Source organism: Psammomys obesus, unplaced genomic scaffold (genome assembly GCF_907164565.1).
Source record: "Psammomys obesus unplaced genomic scaffold, mPsaObe1.curated_primary_1811, whole genome shotgun sequence".
In the NCBI taxonomy this organism is placed as follows: Eukaryota; Metazoa; Chordata; class Mammalia; order Rodentia; family Muridae; genus Psammomys; species Psammomys obesus.
In genome coordinates this window covers 3,312,400-3,335,190 of record NW_026585690.1, presented here as the reverse complement: position 1 = coordinate 3,335,190, position 22,791 = coordinate 3,312,400, and the positions used below count along the sequence as shown (strand labels likewise).

General features: G+C 40.3%; 1 protein-coding gene across 1 annotated transcript; it reads left to right on the top strand.

Moving 5' to 3' along the window:
* Nucleotides 1-428: 428 nt before the first annotated feature.
* Npffr2 (neuropeptide FF receptor 2) lies at nt 429-9,874 on the top strand. The gene is made up of 3 exons (XM_055596518.1): nt 429-756; nt 4,485-4,584; nt 9,046-9,874. Exons 1-3 carry the CDS (start codon nt 429-431, stop codon nt 9,872-9,874), a joined length of 1,257 nt encoding a protein of 418 aa, XP_055452493.1.
* Nucleotides 9,875-22,791: the final 12,917 nt, after the last annotated feature.

Below are 22,791 nucleotides of genomic sequence, written 5' to 3'. Positions count from 1 at the left end.
TTTCTGTTTGTCTAATAATCAGAATACAGAGGTGGGTCTGCACCTTCAACATACCCACAGCAATAATCCCTTCTCAAATTATTAGACAAGCTAGCAGCTCTTGATGTACAGCTGTCTAACAAGAACAAGTGGGTTTTGACAGATAAATACATTCAGAAGTGTAATATAAAGTACATCAGGGAATCAACTGTCATGATTATTGTGTATGCCACAGAGGAGTAATTTCAAATGCTTCCATTTGAAATCCTAATATAATGAATGTCATATTTATAATTCAGTTTTATGTAAAACTGATGGATTACTGAGAGATCATTGAAATTCAATGATGTTGAAAAAGTGTTCCTCTTACTAAACTTAAACCCGGAAGTTACATCCTACCCCTATTTTCTTCATCTTTTCTTTTCACTTCTCCACTTTTTAGGTCCGCCATGAGCAAGAAGTGGGACTCAAACTCTTCAGAAAGCTGGAATCACATCGGGAGTGGCAGCGATGCCCAGCATCATTGGTATTCAGATATCAACGTCACTTACGTGAACTACTATCTTCACCAGCCTCAAGTGGCGGCCATCTTCATTACTTCCTACTCCCTGATCTTTTCCCTGTGCATGGTGGGAAATACTGTGGTGTGCTTGATTGTCATAAGGAACAGACACATGCACACAGTCACGAATTTCTTCATCTTAAACCTCGCAGTCAGTGATTTACTGGTTGGAATATTCTGTATGCCTGTCACGTTGCTGGACAACATCATAGCAGGTACGTTGATCTGAGAGCACCATAAAGATGGTCTGAGGAAACATTTCCCCACACGTCCAGACTCAGCTCAGAATCCTTCATGCATCCATTCATTCACGCATAGTCACTGAGTTCCCACAAGTGTTCCAGGTAGGCATCTTCACAAGACGAACATTCTAAACAAAACATGTAATAAACAAATAGATGTACAGTTTGGGAGAGAGAACTTCCCTCTCATACTTCTGTGTCCATATCATCACGTCTTTGATACCCCCATAAAGTACTAGAGGTGCAGGGCCTGTGTATTTCCTGATCCCGGGAGGGTGCTCATTCGGAGTGTTGATTTAACACTGCTGTGTTAATTGAGGAGAGCATTTGAGATGTTCACATTCCTACCTATATAAGAAAACAGCGGAATCATGTTGGCATATTAAAATTATCCACAGTAGCACATATATCCAAGTGCTTATCTTCCCATGACATTCAGTTTTCTGCCATGATTATTTTAAGTTAAATGATTACTTTAATATTTTGCAGGTGAATCACCTCACTGTACCCTCTGATTTTATTTCCCAGTAGGCAGCCACTTGCATAATTTTCTGTCTTTCTTCTTGGTGATGATGGCCATATATCTAAGTATCATACAACTAATATAATTTTACGTTTTCTAGGTCTCCTCCACTCCTCTTTGTATTTGGTCCTCTGTTTTCTGGGTGTCACGATTGCTGTCTACTTTATTCCTTCCTAAGAGACAGTACATCGTGATGAAACATTTCTGAGAACTTACATGTCTGCAAATGGCTTTGTTTCCCTCCCACACTTGAGTGTAGTTTAGCTATGTGAGCAATTCTGGGTTGGAACTTTTTCTGGTTGGAATTGTAAAGGAATTGCTCCCTGTTACTTCTAAGAAATGTTTGATTCGCTGTTGAAAACTTTGACTCTTGCTGTCTTTTATTTGAGTTGCATATTTTTCTTCCTAAAAGCCTTTTGAGTTTTCTTTATCCACAGTGTCACGAAATTAAGGCTGAAAGTTGGTTTTCTGTGGTTTATTTATTGCGCTGGATAACAACGACTCCTTTCAATCTGAAAACGAATGTGCTTCATCCTCGAGAATTTTCTTGGCAAAGTCTTTTCCCTTCTTACTTTGGATATGTTAATCACATAGAAAAGGCCAGGGTACCCCTTTCCCTTGTTTCTCATTCAATTTATGCCTCTTATATTTCTATTCTTCAAAGATTTGTACGTGTGTATTGGAGAGGCGGTATAGACCTATAATATTATCACCTTAGAGATCCAGGCAGGAGGACTGCAATTTGAAGCTCAGCCTGGTCTACATGAAGACATTGTCCCCAGATTAATGGTTAAGAGCACTTCCTTACTACCTATATTTGGTGGCCAGCACCCACTGTGGGTTGGCTCTAAACTTCCTATAACTCCAGCTTCCAAGGAGACTGGGGGATTGATGTCCTCTTCTGGCCTGAACTCACCTGTATAGACCTATACATAGACACACGCGTATACATGATTTTAGAATTATAATAATATTTTTTTAATCTCAGGGCTAAGTATGTAGCTCAGTGTCAGCATGCGTGCCTAGCCTATCCAGAGTCCTAGGTTCAATCCCCAACCCTGTGGGGCAGAGAAGGGTTTTCTTAATGTTCATTTTGTGTTTCTCAATTTTATTGCCTTAAATTACTTGGCTTATATTTGTTTCTTTTATGTTTGTTTCTTTACTATCATTTCATACTTCTGAGGTTACTGGTAAAGGGTTTGTTGTTTTTTGGTGAGTTCTTTTTTCTTATTTCACAGTCCTTTCTCACAGTACAATGAACCATTTCTGGTTTATGATTTACTGTGAAGCCCAATATGTTCAATAGACTCACTGAGGACCCTATTTTATGATCTAGACTCAAGTGGGGAGGTCCAGGTTTGAGAGCCAACCTGAAGAATATAGCCAGGCCTTATCCCTGAAAACAAACAAAGTGAAACAAACTGAAAAGGCAAATCTAAAAAGGGCCACATGTTAAAATATACTCACTTGTGGTATTTGGGCCACTAAGATTAGATATGAATAGTTTCTTGTTTTAAAAATATACTACAGAGCTTCTTTTTTGAAAAATAAACGTTTAAGATCTAAAAAACAGTATAGAATATTTTTAGGAGACACTTTCTCCCTTTCTCTCTATCTCTTTAATAGCAAATGAGTGTTCAGAAGGTCAAACTTCTCTAATAGTTTTCACTAATTTCTCTTAGGAATGCTCTAGTCACTGTAGTTTAGGTAAATAACTGAAGTACATGACAGCCATCCATGCAAAAAAGTCTTTATTCTGATGTCACTATCATGTTAAGCATGCACTGTGAATATTTGTTTTATATGTAATTCCCAGTTCCTCACAATTTATTGGGGTGTATTTACAAATTAGAAAATTAATACCCTGGCTGTTTTATTCATTTAAAACAGTGGTTCCCAATCTGTGGGTTGAGATCTCTTTGGGGGTTGAATGACTCTTTCACAGGGGTCACTTTAGATCAATAGAAATATCAGCTATTTACATTATGATTCCTAACAAAATTACAGTTATGAAGTAGAAATGAAAATAATTTTATGGTTGAAAGCCACCAAAACATGAGTATAAATGAATCTTTTATTCGCCAGAGGTAATTGTCATCTCAGAGGCTTACTGCTGAATAAGCTCACCTTTTCGAATTATTTCTGAACTCTGGCTGCTTGGTTCAACCCAGCTGTTCTGGCTCAAACTCCTCTCCAAGCTGACTGATTCAAATTGGCTTTTCTCACTTCTGACTGAATTGCTCTGCTTGCCCTTAAACTCTCAGTAGCAATCTGTTCTAATCTTCTGGCTCCTTTCATTCTCTGGCCCATCTGTCTTCACCTGTCTCTAGCTTGCTCTCTCTTCAACTTGTCTCTGTAAAACTGTCCTGGTGAAACTGTCCCTCTCTCTCTGTGTGTGTGTGTGTGCTTCTGTCTTAAGTCACCCCTGTTTCCTCTCTCTCTCTCTTCTGGTGAGAGTTGGGCATATATTATCCTGAGTCATTCTGTCAAATCTTTCTGATTCATCACTTTATCTGCCTCTCAAGTAGAATGCCACTTTCAAACCTGGCTGATTCCTTCTACAAACTAACTTTTCCTTCATTGTTGAAATTAAAGGTGCGTATATTAAGGGTGTGTCTATATTACAGCCAAAGGGATTAAAGATGTGTGTGACATATCTGCCTTCACCTGGATCACACAGATCTAGAAGGTCCTTGGTTTTGATCAGAGCAGCCATGTTGCTGGATTAAAATTTTCTACCACGAGGAACTGTATTAAAGTGTGTGCAGCATTAGGAAGGTTGAGAACCATTGGTTCAAAACATTGCAACATAAAGTTTGCTGGTTTGCACTCTGGAAACTTACCTAGGTTTAAATATTTTTCAGCTGGCTAGAACAAGGTGTGTATTCGTGGTTTTGACCTTGTCTAGAGAGAGAACTGAGCATTCAGAATATTCTCATAGGGATTAAATATGACAGCAGGAGGGAAGTGCCTCTGATAGAACCTGGAATGGCATAGTGACTGTGCAAGTCTTGCACTGTGGATACTGCCCTGATGAGGCGCACTCTGACTGGAGAAATTACCAAAAATATCAGGATACTTTGTTCTGTGGCTACCTTCATTTCCTGAATTTTTGTTTATATTTGCTGTATAGTGAAGTGAAATAACTGTCTCAGAGACTATTCGATTCCCTGTCCAGGATGGCCATTTGGAAGCAGCATGTGCAAGATCAGTGGGCTGGTGCAGGGAATATCAGTTGCGGCTTCAGTCTTCACCTTGGTGGCAATAGCTGTGGACAGGTGAGTCAGCTCCAAACTGTGAGTTCCAGAAAATGTCAACTTACCAAGTTCTTACATCTTGTCACCACTACTAAATGACACCGAATATACTGGCCTAAATACATCCCTGCTTATATTACTACCAACTAAAGAGTACCACCACCAAATTACTGTGTCACTGGATACTTATAACAAATTCCATAACCCACATAATTACACACACACACACACACACACACACACACATATATATATAATTACATATATAATATATATAATTACACACACACACACACACACACACACACACATATATATTTCAGATCTTAAAGTGTTAGTGCTTTCCATGCAGTTATAGCTTGGGAATATGACCCAAGCTGTTTAATTTTAGAATCACTGATACATTATTCTTTCTCTTTGTAATAATTATATAAAACAAAGCCAGTTGGATCTCAACATCTGAAATTATAAACCACATCACTTTTCGGTGAGAGACACATGATTTTTTTGTGTGTGTGTGCTCACTCAAAATATACATCACACTTTTAAGAACCACATTGAACCCAGGGTGTCCTGCAAGCTAATGTTATGTAATAATTAAGGCTCTTCACAGTGAACAGAAGCTGTGCTATCCTTTGTGTTTCTGCTTCAACCTTAAGCTTTCAATGTTTGCTTTACAGTTGGTGCTTACGTGTCCTTAAAAGCTTTGAGCAATATTTCTGACATGACACTAGAAAAATAAACATTGACCCTCTTTATTTCAGAAGGCAAATGAGATCAAAATCTACAAACAACTTACGCTGTTTTTCAGTGGTTAACATTAGAGAGATAAAGTGAATGAAGCAGGACAGCATAAGTCAACATTCCAATCTGTATAAATTTTAAAAACATAAACTCCTGGATAAGTTGCATAACAATAAACACAATATGGTGCCACTATATTGTGAAATCTAAAACATTCCAGATGCCGGCTACGGCTGGAAAGGCAGGAATGTATGTACAGGGAGAATGGCTAACAATTTCAGAATGTCTCTGCAGAAACGAAGAGGAACGAATATGGCTGCCAAGAGGACAGCCACTTCATCTGTAATGTTGACTTTAAGAGAGGAGAAATAACATTTGTTAGGTGTGGAGTGCAGTGAGATTGAAGGACGTCACGTCTTTTCTTCCCCTCTTTACGTTTGAAAATTCAATGAGGTTAATTAATAAGTGAATGGCTTTTTTTTGTTTTTTTTTTCTTGTTTTTTTTTGTATTTTATTTTTTTCTTATCAGTTACATTTTATTAACTCTGTATCTCAGCCTTGTCCCGATCCCTCATTCCCTCCCAGTCCCTCCCTCCCTCCCTCATCTCCACCCTGCCCCTTGCCAAGTCCACTGATAGGGGGGACCTCGTCCCCATTCATCTGATCCTGTTTTATCAGGTATCTTCAGGACTGGCTGCAAAGCTCTCCTCTGTGGCCTAACAGGACTGCTCCTCCCTTGGGGGGTGGGGAGGCCAAAGAGCCAGTCATTGAGTTCCTGTTAGAAATAGTCCTTGTTCCCCTCACTATGGGAAACCAATTGGTTACTGAGCTACCACAGGCTACATCTGAGCAGAGGTTCTGGGTTACATTCATACATGGTCCTTGGTTGCATGTCAGTCTCAGAAAAGACCCTGTGCCCAGATATATTTGGTCCTTGTGGAGCTCCTATCTTTTCCTCATCAGTCTAACTCCCCTTCTTTCTTATGATTCCCTGTACTCTGCCAGAGGTTTGGTCATGAGTCTTTGCTTTGAAAACACTGCTAGTTAGAGTCTTTCCAATGCGCTCAGTAAACTCCTGTCCATGTTCAATGTGTATCCCATCTGTCTTTCAAAACGAGGATTGATAATCTTACCCCATGTCCGCTCTCTTGATTATCTTTTTTAGGTGTGTAGATTTCATTATGTTTATTATATCTTATAGGTCTATATAAGTGAGTATATACCGTGTTTGTCTTTCTCCTTCTGGGATATTTCACTCAGTATGATCTTTTCTAGATCCCACCATTTGCCTGCAAATTTCATGATTTCCTCCTTTTTGATTGCTGAGTAGTATTCCATTGTGTAAAAATACCACAATTTCTGTACCCATTCCTCCGTTGATGGACATCTGGGTTGTTTCCAGGTTCTGGCTATTACAAATAAAGCTGCTATAAACATGGTTGAGCAAATATCCCTTTTGTGTACTTGAGCAAACTTTGGGTATATACCTAGCAGTGGTATAGCTGGGTCTTGAGGAAGCACTATTCCTAATTGTCTTAGAAAGTGCCAGATAGATTTCCAGAGTGGTTGTACCAGTTAACATTCCCACCAGCAGTGGAGGAGGGTTCCCCTTTCTCCACAACCTCTCCAGCATGTGTTGTCCCTTGAGTTTTTCATCTTGGCCATTCTGATGGGTGTAAGGTGATATCTCAGGGTCATTTTGATTTGCATTTCCCTGATAGCTAATGAGGTTGAGCATTTCTTTAAGTGTTTCTCTGCCATTCGATATTCCTCTGTCGAGAATTCTCTGTTTAGCTCTGTTCCCCATTTTTTAATTGGATTACTTGGTTTGCTGCTTTTCAGCTTCTTTAGTTCTTTGTATATACTCGATATTAGTCCTCTGTCAGATAAAGGGTTAGTGAAGATTCTTTCCCAATCTGTAGGCAGGCGTTTTGTTTTGATGACAGTGTCCTTTGCTTTACAGAAGCTGTTCAGTTTCATGAGGTCCCATTTATTGATTGTTGCTCTTAGAGCCTGTGCTGTTGGTGTTCTGTTCAGGAAGTTGTCTCCTGTGCCAATGAGTTCTAGGCTGTTCCCCACTTTTTCTTCTAACAGATTTAGAGTATCTGGTTTTATGTTGGGTCTTTGATCCACTTGGACTTTAGTTTTGTGCAGGGTGATAAATAGAGATCTATTTTCATTTTTCTGCATGTGGACATCCAGTTGGACCAGCACCATTTGTTGAAGATGCTGTCTTTTTTCCATTGAATGGTTTTGGCTTCTTTGTCAAATATCGAGTATTCATAGGTGTGTGGGTTTATTTCTGGATCTTCTATGCGGTTCCATTGATCCTCCTTTCTGTTTTTATGCCAATACCATGCAGTTTTTATTACTATTGCTTTGTAGTACAACTTGAGATCGGGGATGGAGATACCTCCAGATGATCTGTTGTTGTACAGGATTGTTTTGGAGATTCTGGGTTTTTTGGCTTCATTTCTCTATGTCTTGTATTCGAGGTATGTGGCGTCTCCAGCAGTGGGGGCTTATCAACTCATTCTTTATTGATTCTCTGAAGGTGTGCCACAGAAGTTGATTTGGAGTTTCTATTCAACCATTACTTTCTTTATCTGCGTATCTGTCTGCTAAGTAATAAAATCAGCTTTTGAATCTCACAAAAACAAAAAGTACACTAAATAAGTGATAACATCTAAGATGATAGTTGTATAATAGCACATACAGATTATAATTCATTATAATACACATTTAACAATAATAAAAATCACAATAACAAAAGTGGTAAAATTCCTCAACAGATTTTGAATTGCCAGGCTCAACAGAGGATATCAAAGGAGTCTTCATCACATTTCATGATGCTACTTCTTAGACCCATATCATTGCGAAATATCTAAAACCACCTTTTGGTGGAAGAAATGATAATTTATCCCTCGTGTCTCTGGGCTGAGGGAGCACCCGTCTCAGTTCCCTCTCCCTGTATCACTCACGCTGCAGTGTTACTCTGTGAATTAAATTGAGACTGATGTATCTACTGTGACCAGCCTGATGTTCCCCAGGGCCTTTTACCCTGTGCTTCTCATCCAATTCAAATTTCTTGGAACGTAAAAGCTGTGTTTTTGGGAGAAGCACCCGAAAGGACAGCCCTGATGTGCATGCTTGTTAATGTCTGCTAGCCAGAACACATTCCGTGGCCGAGCGCGGAAATGATTTTTTGGGAACATTAAGAACCCAAGGGAGAGTTGGTTCATGATTTGCTCCTGATGAGCTGTCTCCTGCAGTACGGTAGATCTGGCTGTCTACTGAACCTACCGCTCTGGAGTCCAGCTGCTTGGGTTGAGATCATGCATAACTATAAGCAAGACTGTGACCTTTGCTAAATGCACATCTTTTTATTTTAATTTGTCAAATTTAAGGAGCAGCTCATGTAAGCCCATGGTACTGAGTCTACAGCAGAGTTCTAAGGGGCCATCTATAGATGAATATAGAATATTCAGTATATTCCAAAGTAATACTATTACCATCTTTTCTCATTAAAGTATCTGACCTGTTCCATCCATTTACTTTCAATTAAAACCTATCCTTTCTCACGTACATAAGTTGGCAAGTCATTGCTTTGCCACAGGTGCTACCTTTCTGCGTTTTTGGAGTAAATGTAGGTGCGTGTCCTCACACTTGTTTGCGTCAGGCTCGGCAACTGAGGCAGTGACTGATCCTTGCCTGACTGATCTTCGCCTCTCATTGCAGATTCCGGTGTGTCGTCTACCCCTTTAAGCCAAAGCTCACCATCAAGACAGCATTTGTCACTATCGTGATTGTCTGGGGCTTGGCCATCACCATTATGACTCCCTCTGCAGTAATGTTACACGTACAGGAAGAAAAACACTACCGAGTGAGGCTCAGCTCCCACAATAAAACCAGCGCAGTCTACTGGTGTCGGGAGGACTGGCCCAACGAGGAGATGAGGAGGATCTACACGACCTTGCTGTTTGTCACCATCTACCTGGCTCCACTCTCCCTCATTGTTGCCATGTATGCAAAGATTGGGGCTTCCCTCTGCAAGACTTCAGCACCCTGCAAACGTGAGCAGCGCCCGGAACAGCAGCGCGTATCCAAGAAGAAACAGAAGGTCATCAAGATGCTGCTGGCTGTGGCCCTCCTGTTCATTGTCTCCTGGCTGCCCCTGTGGACGCTGATGATGCTCTCCGACTATGCCGACCTGCCTCCCAATAGACTGCGCATCATCAACATCTATATTTACCCTTTCGCCCACTGGCTCGCCTTTTGTAACAGCAGTGTCAACCCCGTCATCTACGGTTTCTTTAACGAAAACTTTCGCAACGGTTTCCAAGATGCTTTCCAGATCTGCCAAAAGAAAGCCAAACCCCAGGAAGCCTACACCCTTAGAGCTAAGAGCAACACGGTCATGAACACAGCTGACATCCTGCTGGTCCGGGAGCCTGTGTCTCAGAACCCAGGTGGGGAAAAGTTGATGGGTGGGAAAAGCGCTGACAATCCCGTGCAGGAATCCCTGACAGAAGAAATGGGGGAAGCTACCACCACCACTGAGGCGTAAAAAAGCTTGTGACCTGAATAGATGTTTGGCTAGTACTCAGAAGACTTCCAAAGCCCTCAGCTCCCTCCTTCCTGTGTTTCCTCTTTTCTTAATGGTTGTGGTACTCATTACCGAATTACGTCTTGCTATGGTCTTGGCACTTACAGCTCTTTCTACAATTGGCAGAATCATCTTCCTTAATAGATAGCTAATTTGTTCTCCAGTGTAAAATGATTTTTGGACACTCCATTAAAACATGTACAAGCCCCAGGCTAGCCGAGGCCCAGCCCCACATCTGCTCTCTGTATTTCTGACAAAGATTATTTCCTTAACTCTTATCAAACTGAGGTGCTCAACCTAGATTGTTGTGTGCTTGCTATTTACTATTTTCCCTGTTTCAATTTTCTGTGTGATCGTTGTTCCTTAACACCTGCTCAAAACAGCCCCCTGTTTGCTTTCTTAGTGCAGACTACTCCATCATGCTCAGTCTCCATGGGGGTTCCCTAGTAAGGGGAGCAGGGGCTGTCTCTGAAATGGACTCAGTGGCTGGCTTTTCGATCACCTCCCCTTAGGCAAGGTGGCCTAACTAGGCCACAGAGAAAGAGGATCCAGACAGACCTGATGAGCCCTGATAGGCTAGGGTCAGAGAGTAGGGGAGGAGGACCTCCCCTATCAGGGGACTACAGGAGGGGCATAGGGAGAGAAGAAGGAATAATGGTAGGACCTGGAGGAGGTGAGGGAGTGGGCTACAGCCAGGATATAAAGTGACTAAATTTTAATAAATAATAATAATAAAGAAAAATTTAAAAAGATAATTAATAAACTGGAGCAAAAAGAGAAAGGATGGAGAACACTAAAGTTTCCAGAGATATCTACTATTAGGATTATGGGATCATACTAGGTTGACAACTTGCTAGGATAAAATTTTGGGCAAATACATTTTCCATAGCTAGATTTTCTCATTTGCAAGACTGGAATCACACTGGGTTTTATGCATTTGCTATTCTGTGAATTTCAACTGATGGGAGAGGTAAGCTTGTAAAATGGAAAAGCAAGTTAGCTATAATTTAGCATGAGGGAATCATTGCTATTTTGATTATAATATAGTTATAATAATATAACATGAAACCACAGACGGTGACTTTCAAAGTGCTCTTTAAGCCTCACACAGCGCTCTCAAGTAGACAGTGTCCCCAGCTTTCAGCGGACAGCACAGCACTGAGTTCTGCTTCTCCCACATTCTTTCCTTCTTTCCTAACCTGTGTGCTTGAATAACGGTAGGAAGGCTATGCTGAATGTCTGCAGATGCCTGCATGGAGACCAGAAGGGGTTGTCAGACACCCTGAAGTTTCAGTGTGAGTTTCAGGTGGCTGTGAGCCACCTGATGTAGATGGTGGGAACCAAACTCAGGTTCACTGGAAGAGCAGAAAGTGCTCTTAACTGCTGAGCCATTTTCACAGTCCACGTCCTGAAAATCTCAAGGTTTAAGAGTCATAAAAAGAAAGAAAGAAAGAAGAAGGGTTGGGAAGTCACTATATAAAATTAAAAAAAAAAAGTTTTAACATTTCCCTAGTGTTAGTCATCTCTGTGTTATACTGAGTTTTTTTTTTTTAACTCACCTATAACTACTTTTTCAATAGCTATTTTCCTGATTGTACAATGGAATACCCTTTATTTGTGGAATTTTGGAGAAATACAGGTGGTACAAAGAACAGAATGAGTTGCACACGGCTTTTCATAAAGAAAACCAACCACTGGTTTAAAGATTTACTCTAACCAGCCCTGAGCGCAGTACCTTACAGCACATGTCCATCAGCAGCAGACACCTTAGCAAAGACAAAGAATGATGGGCCAGCCAGTTACGACAGAGGAGGGAATGAGACAGGCACTAGTGAAACACTTTTGACTCCCGCTATTGTTTTCTCGTGAGGTTATCAATGCACAGCCCGCCCTTAGTGACTGCCTGTCTCACGGTAGCCTCACTGCCTGCTCAATTATTTGTCCTCAACGTTGCCAATCTAAGAGGAGAGAGCGCATCTGAATTCACCATTTTGCTTACTAGCCAGTCTAGCTGAATGTTGCTCTTTGTTTCTAACTAATTTACATTTCTTCTTCCAATTCTCTGAGCATCTCCACAATTTGTTTTTTTTTTCCCTCTCATTTGTTTCCATGCACCTTTTGTGTTTTACGTATACCAGTCTTCAATTAACAGGCAGAATTTTACCTTTTTTTTTTTTTTTTTAAAGACAAAGTCACTTCATTGCAGCAGAAACATCACAGTTTATTTTTGATTATTGTGGTTGCTTTTAACTTGGAAACTCCCCCACCCCACCCCTGGGGGGTGTTTGCAAATATTCTTTACTTTTTCTGTCCTTACCAGTTTCTTGGCTAGGAAACCACCTCTCCTCTGTCACCCTGGCTGCCTGCCTATGCCCATATCCCCTCACCCCACAAATTCTTCACTGACCCTGGGTTTCTCACGGTCTTCTGTCAGTGGCAAGCTCCAGCATCCCTTCACATGCTGGCTTCTTTTCTTCCTGCAGGGCTCAGCTTAGATCTCACCTGCTCATTTCCTCCATAGCAGATCTCATTATCTCTAATTATATTGAAATTTCACCTATCTACTTGTGTAATACCTATGTACACTAAGAAATAGTAAAAGTAAGGCAGAGATTTTTATTTCATATTTTATTTCCAATTCTTAAGAGGATACTTGGCACACAATAGAAGCATGATAAATATTTGTTGAAAAATAAATTAAACAGTTACAAATACCTTCTGATTTTTAGTTTATTAAATATGCACAAACTATATTTTATTTTCCATTGTTGAAAGAAGCTCAGAATGCAATAGAAGTATTAGGTAATGCTGAAATGCAAATTAAGTAAAATGAAAATCATTCCTTATCCTGCTCTTATGTAGCAATCACTATTCTGTTGCTTTGGGGCATGTATGCATGTTTTCATTAATAAGAAAATGATTCTATGATATATGCTTTATAACTATTTGTTTGTTAATGCATCACAGATATGTTTTCATGTTGTTTAAAAGTTTTCCAAATATTTTATTAATTTCATTGCCATTCCATTATTTACTAAGCTTCTCTGTAGCTAGAAATGTCACCAAAGTCTTAAATTGTAAAATATGTAATTATGTAAAATTTTTCTAACACTGAGCATATTACAGCATCTTAGAATGGACCTAGAAGAAAATAAAATTGCTTGGCTAAAATGCATTTCCTAATGTTATAATAGTCATTGCAAGACACCGCTTAATTGTTTAGAAACACATTATATCCATCTGTGGTACCAGAGAATTCATTCCCATATGCTCTTAAATATTGCATTTTCTAGAAAATGCTTCTTTCTCACCAGTCTGGTGAGAACATATTACCTCATGCATTGTGATTTGAATGGATAATGTTTCCCTCGGGCTCATTGTTTGAATACTGGGTCCCATAAAGCTGTTTCTGGTGATGTGACTCGTTAAGTTTGGCAAGACAGAGCTATAGGCCATGTAGCAGAAGTAGGTTGCTGGGGAGAAGACTTGAAGATGGTATCTACTTCTGCTTCTTGCCCTGTGCTCTCTGCTGCCTGATCCAACCAGGGGTGAGCAAACATTGCAGCAAGGTCCTGCTACTCCTGACTAAGAAGTTCTACTTTCCTGTTCTTCCAGCCATGATAGACTGTGACCTTTGAAATTGTGAGCCAAAATAAACCTTTCTTGTCCTAAGATGCCCGGTTGGATACTTTATTCACAATGATGAGAAGAGTAACTGACACACAAAATGGTACTGGGAAGTGGGATAATTTCTGTGATAAACATGGCCATGTGGTTTTAGGCCTTTGAAACTGGTATGTAGAAGGACTGTGGGATGGCTTGAAGCCTGGTCATGTCTCCTGCAGGTTGGGTCTTAGAACCCTGATTAGGGATATGGAGGGAACGAAGACAGGATAGACACATACACACGGGTACAGTAAAGCCAAGATCAGATGACTCCATTCTTCTCATACCCTCAAAATGACACTCAAGCCACGGTATAGTTGTTTCCCGGTGCTATTAGTCATGTTTATGGTGAGACTCTAGTGCAGAAAGCAGACAGGATGATGTGGAAAAGGTATATTTAATAAGCGTAGAATGTGCACACTGAACTTGGGAAGCAGAAGCCAGCAGGTTGCCATGAGGTCAGGTTCATTAAGGGCTACGTCGTGAGCCCCAAGCCACTTAAGTTACAGAGTAAGGCTTCATGTCAAATTAGGAAATAAGCAAAGTCAAATTGTGTACGAGGTGGATACAGAGAAACGTCTATGGGTGTTTAAGAGATTAGTGCTACTAAGGGGAAGTTGTGCACTTCAAATGGAGAGGATGGAACGCCTTGAGAACAAGACTCCACTTATAGAAGGCTCTAGCCCACACAAGTAAAAACCCATTTAAAAGTGTCCGTCAAAGAAAACCTTAAATCTAAAAGGCATTCATTTCAAATGAAAACGACACTTCCCAGTATGCTGCTTAAACAAGTCCACCAAAAAGAAACGCTTTCTCAAGTCATCTCAGTGGCGCTTGGAGGCCGCTGTAGCTGTGTTGGAGGAGAGGCCACCAAATCTCAAGTAAGCACAAGAATTTGGTTTCCTTTGTATTATAGAGTTCATGCATCAAGGGGTGTGGAGAGGAAGAAATTTGAAGGCAAGGCACTGTATGGCAGATTCCCTGAGAAGCAAGTGTGTGAAGCTGTGAAGGCGAAACCTGGTTTGCTGTGGAAAGCCCAGGAAATTGAAGCTTTTAGGACTGTGAGATGTCTGCCAAGGAAAGGTTGAGCACCCAAATAGAGACATCCTAAAAGAGAGCCCATGGCTCTCGTCAATGGCAGAATTAGGGCTACCCAAGCCTAATAGATCTTAGACAATGCTGCCACGTGCCACAAATGATGGGCCTAGATCTGTTGGAATGAATTTCTAGTCAGTCTGCTAGTCAGTCTGGTTTCTGTCTGCTCATTCCTTGCTTATCACTCTCACGCTTCCTTCTGGAATAGAAATGTTCACTTGTTGCCATTATATACTTCAATTTGATAACTCGCTTTTGGGTTCTGCAGGAGCTCACTGTCAAGGAAATAGCTTGAGGTTCAGCAGAGACTTTGGACTTTTGAAGGCGTTAGCACTCTTAGGAGTCTGGAACATTTTGAGGTTGACTGAATGCAGGTCGCATTGTGAGAATGCCATAACACTCCAAGGGCTAGGGGCGGAATGTTATAGTTTGAACGTGAAATGCCCCCCCCCCCCCCCCAAGGCTTGTGTGTTTGAGTCTTAGTCCCCAGTTGGTGGCATTGCTTTGGAGACTGGCCTACATGGGTGAAGTAGGTGAATAGCTACCAGCCTTGAAACTGGTATCTGCTTCTGCTTTCTGTTTGAACTTTCTGCTTCCCAGCAGGCCAAAGAATGACCAAGCTACACCGAACATTCCGCAGCAATGACAGAGCTGCTTAAGCCTTTCCATCTACCATCACCTCCATGATGGACTAGTGACCTCTCAATTCTGAGTCGAATTAAGCCACCCTCACTACTCAAGGTGCTTGTGTCAAATATTTTGTCACAGCAATATGAGAAATAATAAATATTGTTTGTCTCCATTTCATTGGTGCATATTTAATCATGGAAAATAAGTTCTATTCAGCATGATTAGTTTCTACTCGTATCTCTCTGTATTCATTTTCATTTACTTTTTGACTAGTTTTCTGGTAACATCTTTGCTTCATTTCTGTTATTTTTTTGTATGTTTTTCTTAGTTGATTGTAAAAGGACTTTCTAATTCAGAATAATAATCTTTGACTATCAGTTTTTAAATCTTTGGCCATTCAATTTATGGCTGTACATAAATAAATATTAGTACTGTAAAGGTTTTTTTTTTTTTTTAAAGCTTTGCCTGAAGGTTGTAATCCAGGAACCTAGATCTCTTTCCTCTTTTTGCTCCTCTCCATCTATATCAGGGGTCAGAAACTAATATCTAATCTAGACTGCCATCTATTTTTGTAAACAAAGCTATATTGCAACACGACCTGTTAATATTTTAATGTATTTTCTGTGATAGTTTTTGTTCAACAAGAGAAGAGTTGTGTAGTTATGACTGATACCATGTAGTTAATAAAGGGAAAACTATTTGCTCTCTGAACATGATTGTGAAGATTAAATTTCCCATGTTTTACATTAACCTTAGTTTTTGACTTCAAGAAGTCTTTTGAGTCTTTACATAAGTTTTGTGCCTCTGAATTTATTAGAAAAAAAAATAGTCTCTTCTCCCAAAGATGCCTGAATTTTTGGTACTTCTGAAAGTCATTGCATTCTTTTTATAGTTGGCAAAAGGAAGTTTGATGATGTAACAGACTTAATAAACTAGAGGTAGAACAGCATTCTGAATTGTCCCGAGGGCTGGGTGGCATAAGCACAGTGGGACGCAGTAAGGTGAGGCAGAGGGCCACCTGGAGCAGACCCATCCAAGGTGAGAAGCTTGGGAAGTTTGTCACTGAGGAAGGAGGAAGGAAATATATATGTCAAAGGCAGAAAAGGCAAGTGTCTTAGTCACTGTTCTACCACTGTGAAGAGAAACCATGACCAAGGCAACTCTTATAAAAGAAAAAGAGGAAAATAAGAAAACATTTTATTACGGCATGCTTACCGTTTCAAAGGGTTAGTCCATTATCTTAGTCTACTGTCACCATAGCAGGAAGCAGACAGGCACAGCACTGGAGCAGTAGCTGAGTGCTACAGGCAGGCAGAGAGAGAGAGAGAGAGAGAGAGAGAGAGAGTGAGAGAGAGAGGAACTGGGCCCAGTTTGGGCTTTTGAAACATCAAAGCCCACTCCTAGCAACACACCTCTTTCAACCAGGCCACACCTCCTAATCCTTCCAAAAAGTTCAACTGAGGACTAAGAATGTAAAGGTATGCACCTAAAGGCATATTCTCATTCAAATGACCACACAGCAGGGAAGTATATTTTTCTAAGAAAGGAAAGCCTTATAAATTCCTTGGATTTAGCTCAGCGAAATCTATGTTGGATTTGTAACACACAGGATAGTAAAATTATGCATTAATTGAGACACTAAATTAGCAGCAATTTGTTATATACACAATAGAAATCTCAAATGGAATTTTGTAGCCACAGGTGAGGGAGATTGTCCTAACAAAGTGTGAATTCCAGTGCAGAGAGACAAAAGATTGAGAGGTAAATGTTAGGAAAATCTTGGGTTACTTGAAAGACTTCCTATTAAAAATACATTTCAAATGAAAGGGGAGGAGGTCCTCCCCTATCAGTGGACTTGGAAAGGGGCAGGGAGGAGACCAGGGAGGGAGTGCGGGGTTGGGGAGGGAATGAGGGAGCGGGATACAGCGGGACACAGAGTTAACAAAATGTAACTAAAAAGAAAAATAAAATTAAAAAAATGAAAAAAAAATAACTTCATTTCCTAATATAAAGAAATAAAGTCAGTGTTTTGTCAAAAAAATAAAAATAAAAACACATTTCAATAGAAATACTATCAATTCTATATGGGAGAAAGCAAAAGAAAATATTCTCCCTAGTAGAGACGACTATATAGAGCCTTGAAACATGTACATTGTCATGGAAAGTTAGTTGGTAAAATCTGGCTATAAAAAGCACTACTTCTTTTTTTGAATTTTATTTTTTTCTTATCAGTTACATTTTATTAACTCTGTATCCCAGTCATGTCCCGATCCCTCATTCCCTCCCAGTCCCTCCCTCCCTCCCTCATCTCCACCGTGCCCCTTGCCAAGTCCACTGATAGGGGGGACCTCGTCCCCATTCATCTGATCCTGTTTTATCAGGTATCTTCAGGACTGGCTGCAAAGCCTTCCTCTGTGGCCTAACAGGACTGCTCCTCCCTTGGGGGGTGGGGAGGCCAAAGAGCCAGCCATTGAGTTCCTGTTAGAAATAGTCCTTGTTCCCCTCACTATGGGAAACCAATTGGTTACTGAGCTACCACAGGCTACATCTGAGCAGAGGTTCTAGGTTACATTCATACATGGTCCTTGGTTGCATGTCAGTCTCAGAAAAGACCCTGTGCCCAGATATATTTGGTCCTTGTGGAGCTCCTATCTTTTCCTCATCAGACTAACTCCCCTTCTTTCTTATGATTCCCTGCACTCTGCCAAAGGTTTGGTCATGAGTCTTTGCTTTGAAGACACTGCTAGTTAGAGTCTTTCAAATGCGCTCAGTAGACTCCTGTCATATGTTCAATGTGCATCCCATCTGTCTTTCTAAATGGGGATTGATAATCTTACCCCATGTCGGCTCTCTTGATTATCTTTTTTAGGTGTATAGATTTCATTATGTTTATCATATCTTATAGGTCTATATAAGTGAGTATATACCGTGTTTGTCTTTCTCCTTCTGGGATATTTCACTCAGGATGATCTTTTCTAGATCCCACCATTTGCCTGCAAATTTCAAAAATACTAAAATTAAAAATATATATATAATCTTCCCCCCTGTGGTAATTTTGATTAGCTAGTAGCAATATATTATGCCAGTTAGTTTTTTGTCAACTTGATGTTAACTTGAGTTGCCAAAGAAAAGAAACCTCAGTTGAGAAATCGCTTCCATCTGATTAGCCTGTAGGCAAGTGCATGGGTATTCCCTCATTAGTAATTGCTATGAGAAAGCTCAGACCACTGTGGGTGGTGCCATTCCTGGGAGGTATAAGAACACTGATGGAGCAAGCCACAGAGAGCAAGTGGATAAGCTGTATTTCTTCACAGTCTCTGCTTCAAGTTTCTAGTGGTTGATGAACTGTAACCCATAAGCAAAATAAACTCTTTTCTCCCATAAAAAAAAAAAGCACTACTTCTGCCCAAAGTTTGGCTGTAAGTCTCAGCATCTGCTTGAATACGCTACAGGGTTGACTCTTTCAGAGGTCCTCTGTGGTAGGCTTCTGTCCTGTTTCCTATTTTCTCCCTCTTCTGATGTCCATCCTCTTTGCCTTTCTGAATGAGGATTGAGCATCTTACCCAAAGTCCTCCTTCTTGATTAGCTTCTTTAGGTGTACAGATTTTAGCATGTTTATCCTATAAGAAGTGGGAAATAGTAAGACCTGGAGAGGACAGGAGGTCCACAAGGAGAACAACAGAACAAAAAATAATCTGGGCACATTGGTCTTTTTTGAGACTGATACTCCAACCAAGTACCATTCACGGAAATAACCTAGAACCCCTGCACAGATGCAGCCCATAGCAGTTCAGTGCCCAAGTGGGTTCCATTGTAATAGGAACAGGGACTGTCTCTGACATGAACTGATTGGCCTGCTCTTTGATCACCTCCCCTTGAGGGGGAGCAACCTTACTAGGCCACAGAGGAAGACAATGCAGCCACTCCTGATGAGACCTGATAGACCAGGATAAGAAAGAAGGGGAAGAAGACCTTCCCTTTCAGTGCACTGGGAGAGGGGCATGGGTGGAGAAGAGGGAGGGAGGACAGGATTTGGAGGGCAGGCGGGAAGGAGCTACAGGTGGGATACAAAGTGAATAAATTGTAATTAATAAAAAGAAAGAAAGAGGCTCAGAAGGAAACAAAGACTATGTTATGGTTACTTAGAGGAAAGGAGCTCTTTGGTACACAGTGGCACAGTTGGCAGGATTGTTAACAAAGAGGGTTTTTACAGGTTCTAAGGACTGAACTCGGGGCTTAGCTTGTGCTAGCCAATAGGCAGACAGTATTTTTGAGAAATGTGTTACTGGTGTGCTTGATGACTCACTGGTGCTTCCTGTGAAGTTCTAAAGCTAAGAGATCAATTAAGAAAACAAACTGTCAAAGAATAACAGGGATCAAACAGAACCATATCGTGGTGATTTGGAAAATTAGGAGGCTACACAAATCACAAATTCAGGATTTGCCCTCATTGCTAGCTACTTGGTTACATGTAAAACACTCAAAGTCTCCATTAAAATGGGGGTTCAATGCATGCTACCAGCTGCATGGCTGTGTGAGGGACGCAGTCTCCTCATCAAATGCAAGACTGCCTGCTTGCTGCCAACTGCACAGTTGGGTAAGGAGCTTACCTTTCCCATCAAATTCAGGACATATTGTTCATTGCTAGCTGCATGGTTATGTGCAGGGGGCTGGATGTCTCTAAACATCAATGTCCTCATCTGTGGAGAGTGCGACAGCACGAGTTCAACGATGAGTCCCGTGATAATGAAGCTCTGGACAATGTTTAGTCTTCTTACAGTCAAATCAGCAATTTGCCTCACATACCGTGGTCGGAAGAGTCTATTTTTCCAAATCAATTTCAAAACGATTATATAATTTCCCTGTTGTATCTTGGATAGAACATTATGACACATGATTGTGAATTAGAATGAGATAAATAAAATACATTTCAAAATAAAATTTTATTTTCTATGAATTGTTTCTTACAAATAAATATACTTGTGGTAGTGAAGGACTTATGAGGCACTTTTGTTTGTTTTTATTTAATGTGTTCATGTGTGAGCTCTCCTGTCTGCCTGTATACTATGTGCGTGTAGTCTCTGTGGAAACGTAACAAGGGAGTCAGATCCCTTTGCACTGGAGTTATACTTGGTGTGAGTGGTTTGCTGTGGGTGCTGGGAAAGAAACCTTGTCCTCCAAAAGGACAGCAAATACTCTTAGATGCTGAGCTCTCGCTGTAGTCCTCGCACTTTTATTTATTCTCTAAAATCCAAAATACAATTAATGTGAGTAATATCTCAGTCGAAGAACTTTACCAAGAATTTTTTTTTCCTTTACTAATTATTTGTGGACTCCGCTTTACTGAAAAATAAACTTTAAAATATTTAAAATGTTAAATATTAAAAATATTTCAATCTATTTGGAAAATTATGCTGTAGTTACATCAGAATAGTTTGTTTCTTTTAAGATATGGTGGTTTTTCCTTACGATAAGAGCTGTCTAACTAACAGCACCTAAACTTTTCTGTAGTCTACACTTTGTTGATTAGACACATTGTTATAGTTTTATTGAGGTTTGTGAAGGTGTATCATGTGATGGGCTTGAGCACAAACAAAGCTCTTTGGGCCCCTCGCCACAGTCACAGTAGTACGGGCATCTAAGGCTTTCTAAAGTTTTCTTGTGTTCCTTTCTATGTATTCTTTCCTTCTAGGAAAATGTAACGTGAGGTCTGCTGCCTTTCAGAATTTTCTGTACACAATGCCATATTGTTAATTATAAGCACCATATAGTGGATCTTTAGAGTGTATTCACCTAGTATGGGCCTCTCTGTGCTTCTAGACGTTAGTAAACACCGCAGAGACGCTTTTCATATCATGCCAGGTCTCTATAGCCAGACTGAATTCAGCTCAGCTGTACGCGGTTCTGGTTAGGATACTTTGGCTCTCTCCATCTGGCCCCGTGGTTCTCAACCTGTGAATCGTGACCTCTTTGGGGGCTTGATGGACCATTTTGCAGGGCTCAGCTAAGAAGACTATTTGCATTATCAGATATTTACATTGTGACTCACAACAGTCATAAGATTACAGTTATAAAGTATCAACAAAATAATTCTATGATTGGGTATCAGCACAATATGCGGAACTGTGTTAAGGGGTTGCAGAATCAAGACAGTCGAGAACCACCGTTCTAGCCTGTAAGGATTTGCTCTTCTCTGTAAGCTATTCTGGCCATCTTACCATGAAGCTACTCTCTTAAGGGAAATCAAACAGGAGGGAGCAACAACAGCAATGAAACCCACACATGCCTCTGTATCAATGGCCAAGAGAATATGGAGTTTCTAGGCACAAGTTTGATAAGAACACAGTAAAGGCTTTGCTTGACTCCAATAATCAAGAAAAACACATTTCTGATGGGCAAAAGGCTAGAGTGATCTCCTCCAATGCAAATTATTATTCACCTTCCAGATACAGTTATGAGCCAGTTCTCAGAAGCAAAGTTTATGAATTGAAGTCCAGGTCTTGATAAATTATTTAGCACCGCTAAAAGTATGTATGAAAAAAAGTTACATGAAAAATGTTATGCAATTCCTTTTCAAAGAGAGACTTGTAGCCAAAAGTAAATTTCCACTGGGGAAAGAGTATATCTGGATTTACACAATGTGCAATATAGACCTTGAACTGGCATTGTTCTGGGGGTGAAGGGGTGGAGGCTGAAATTAATTTCCTAATTAACACAGAAGCAAATGCAGCCAAAATGATTAACAGAGTCCTGGGTCAAGTCCAGGACTTGTTATTGTGTTTGTGACCATAATGGGGCTGAGGAACTACTCTGCAGTTGTTTTTATGGTTCTAATCCCCTAGTAAATTTTTTATGGTTGAATTTTTAGCAATTGGCAGATCCTTTCTCTCAGTTTCCTGATTTACCAAGTCAAGTCCACTTTTGTAGGAAAGGGTGCAGTTCTCTAAAACTTGGAAGGCACCGTTCCTTTGATGTCTAGAATCTAATAGTACTATACTATGACACATAACTTCCATTAGTTACGTCTTAGAATAGACTTTTTCCTCTGAAAGTTTTTAGAATATTATATTTAAATTTTCTTAGAAATGGTGGATAGATGGCTTAATTGATTCTTAACTATTCATGCTCATACTTTTCTATAGTCTTATGCTCTTGAATGTAGCTAGGACCTATGACTTTCCTATAACCAAAACAGAATAGCAAAGGTGACCAAACATTGCTCTGGGTTCTCGCACATAAAAGAGACTCCGCCTTGCCAATAGACTGATCTCATCTTTTCTTGCTATCTGTGGAGTGGTAAGCTGCCTTGAATCCTCCAGTCCCAAGGAACTGAATCTTTTAGAATGAACGGATACAGTAGGATACAGTGATGTTTATGATGTCTTAGGCAGCATCATGCTGATGACCAATTAATGAGATGTGCTTTTCCCTCTTTCATTAGTAGCAGTCTGAATGCTTCCGATTCTCTTTCTGTTTTAATCAGGTCT

Bases quoted from the DNA above. Each gene is read 5' to 3' on its own strand.
- Npffr2 (XM_055596518.1), top strand. From the start codon at position 429: ATGAGCAAGAAGTGGGACTCAAACTCTTCAGAAAGCTGGAATCACATC. The intron at 757-4,484 runs GTACGTTGATCT...TTCCCTGTCCAG, and splicing joins GCTGGACAACATCATAGCAG to GATGGCCATTTGGAAGCAGC. The intron at 4,585-9,045 runs GTGAGTCAGCTC...CTCTCATTGCAG, and splicing joins GTGGCAATAGCTGTGGACAG to ATTCCGGTGTGTCGTCTACC.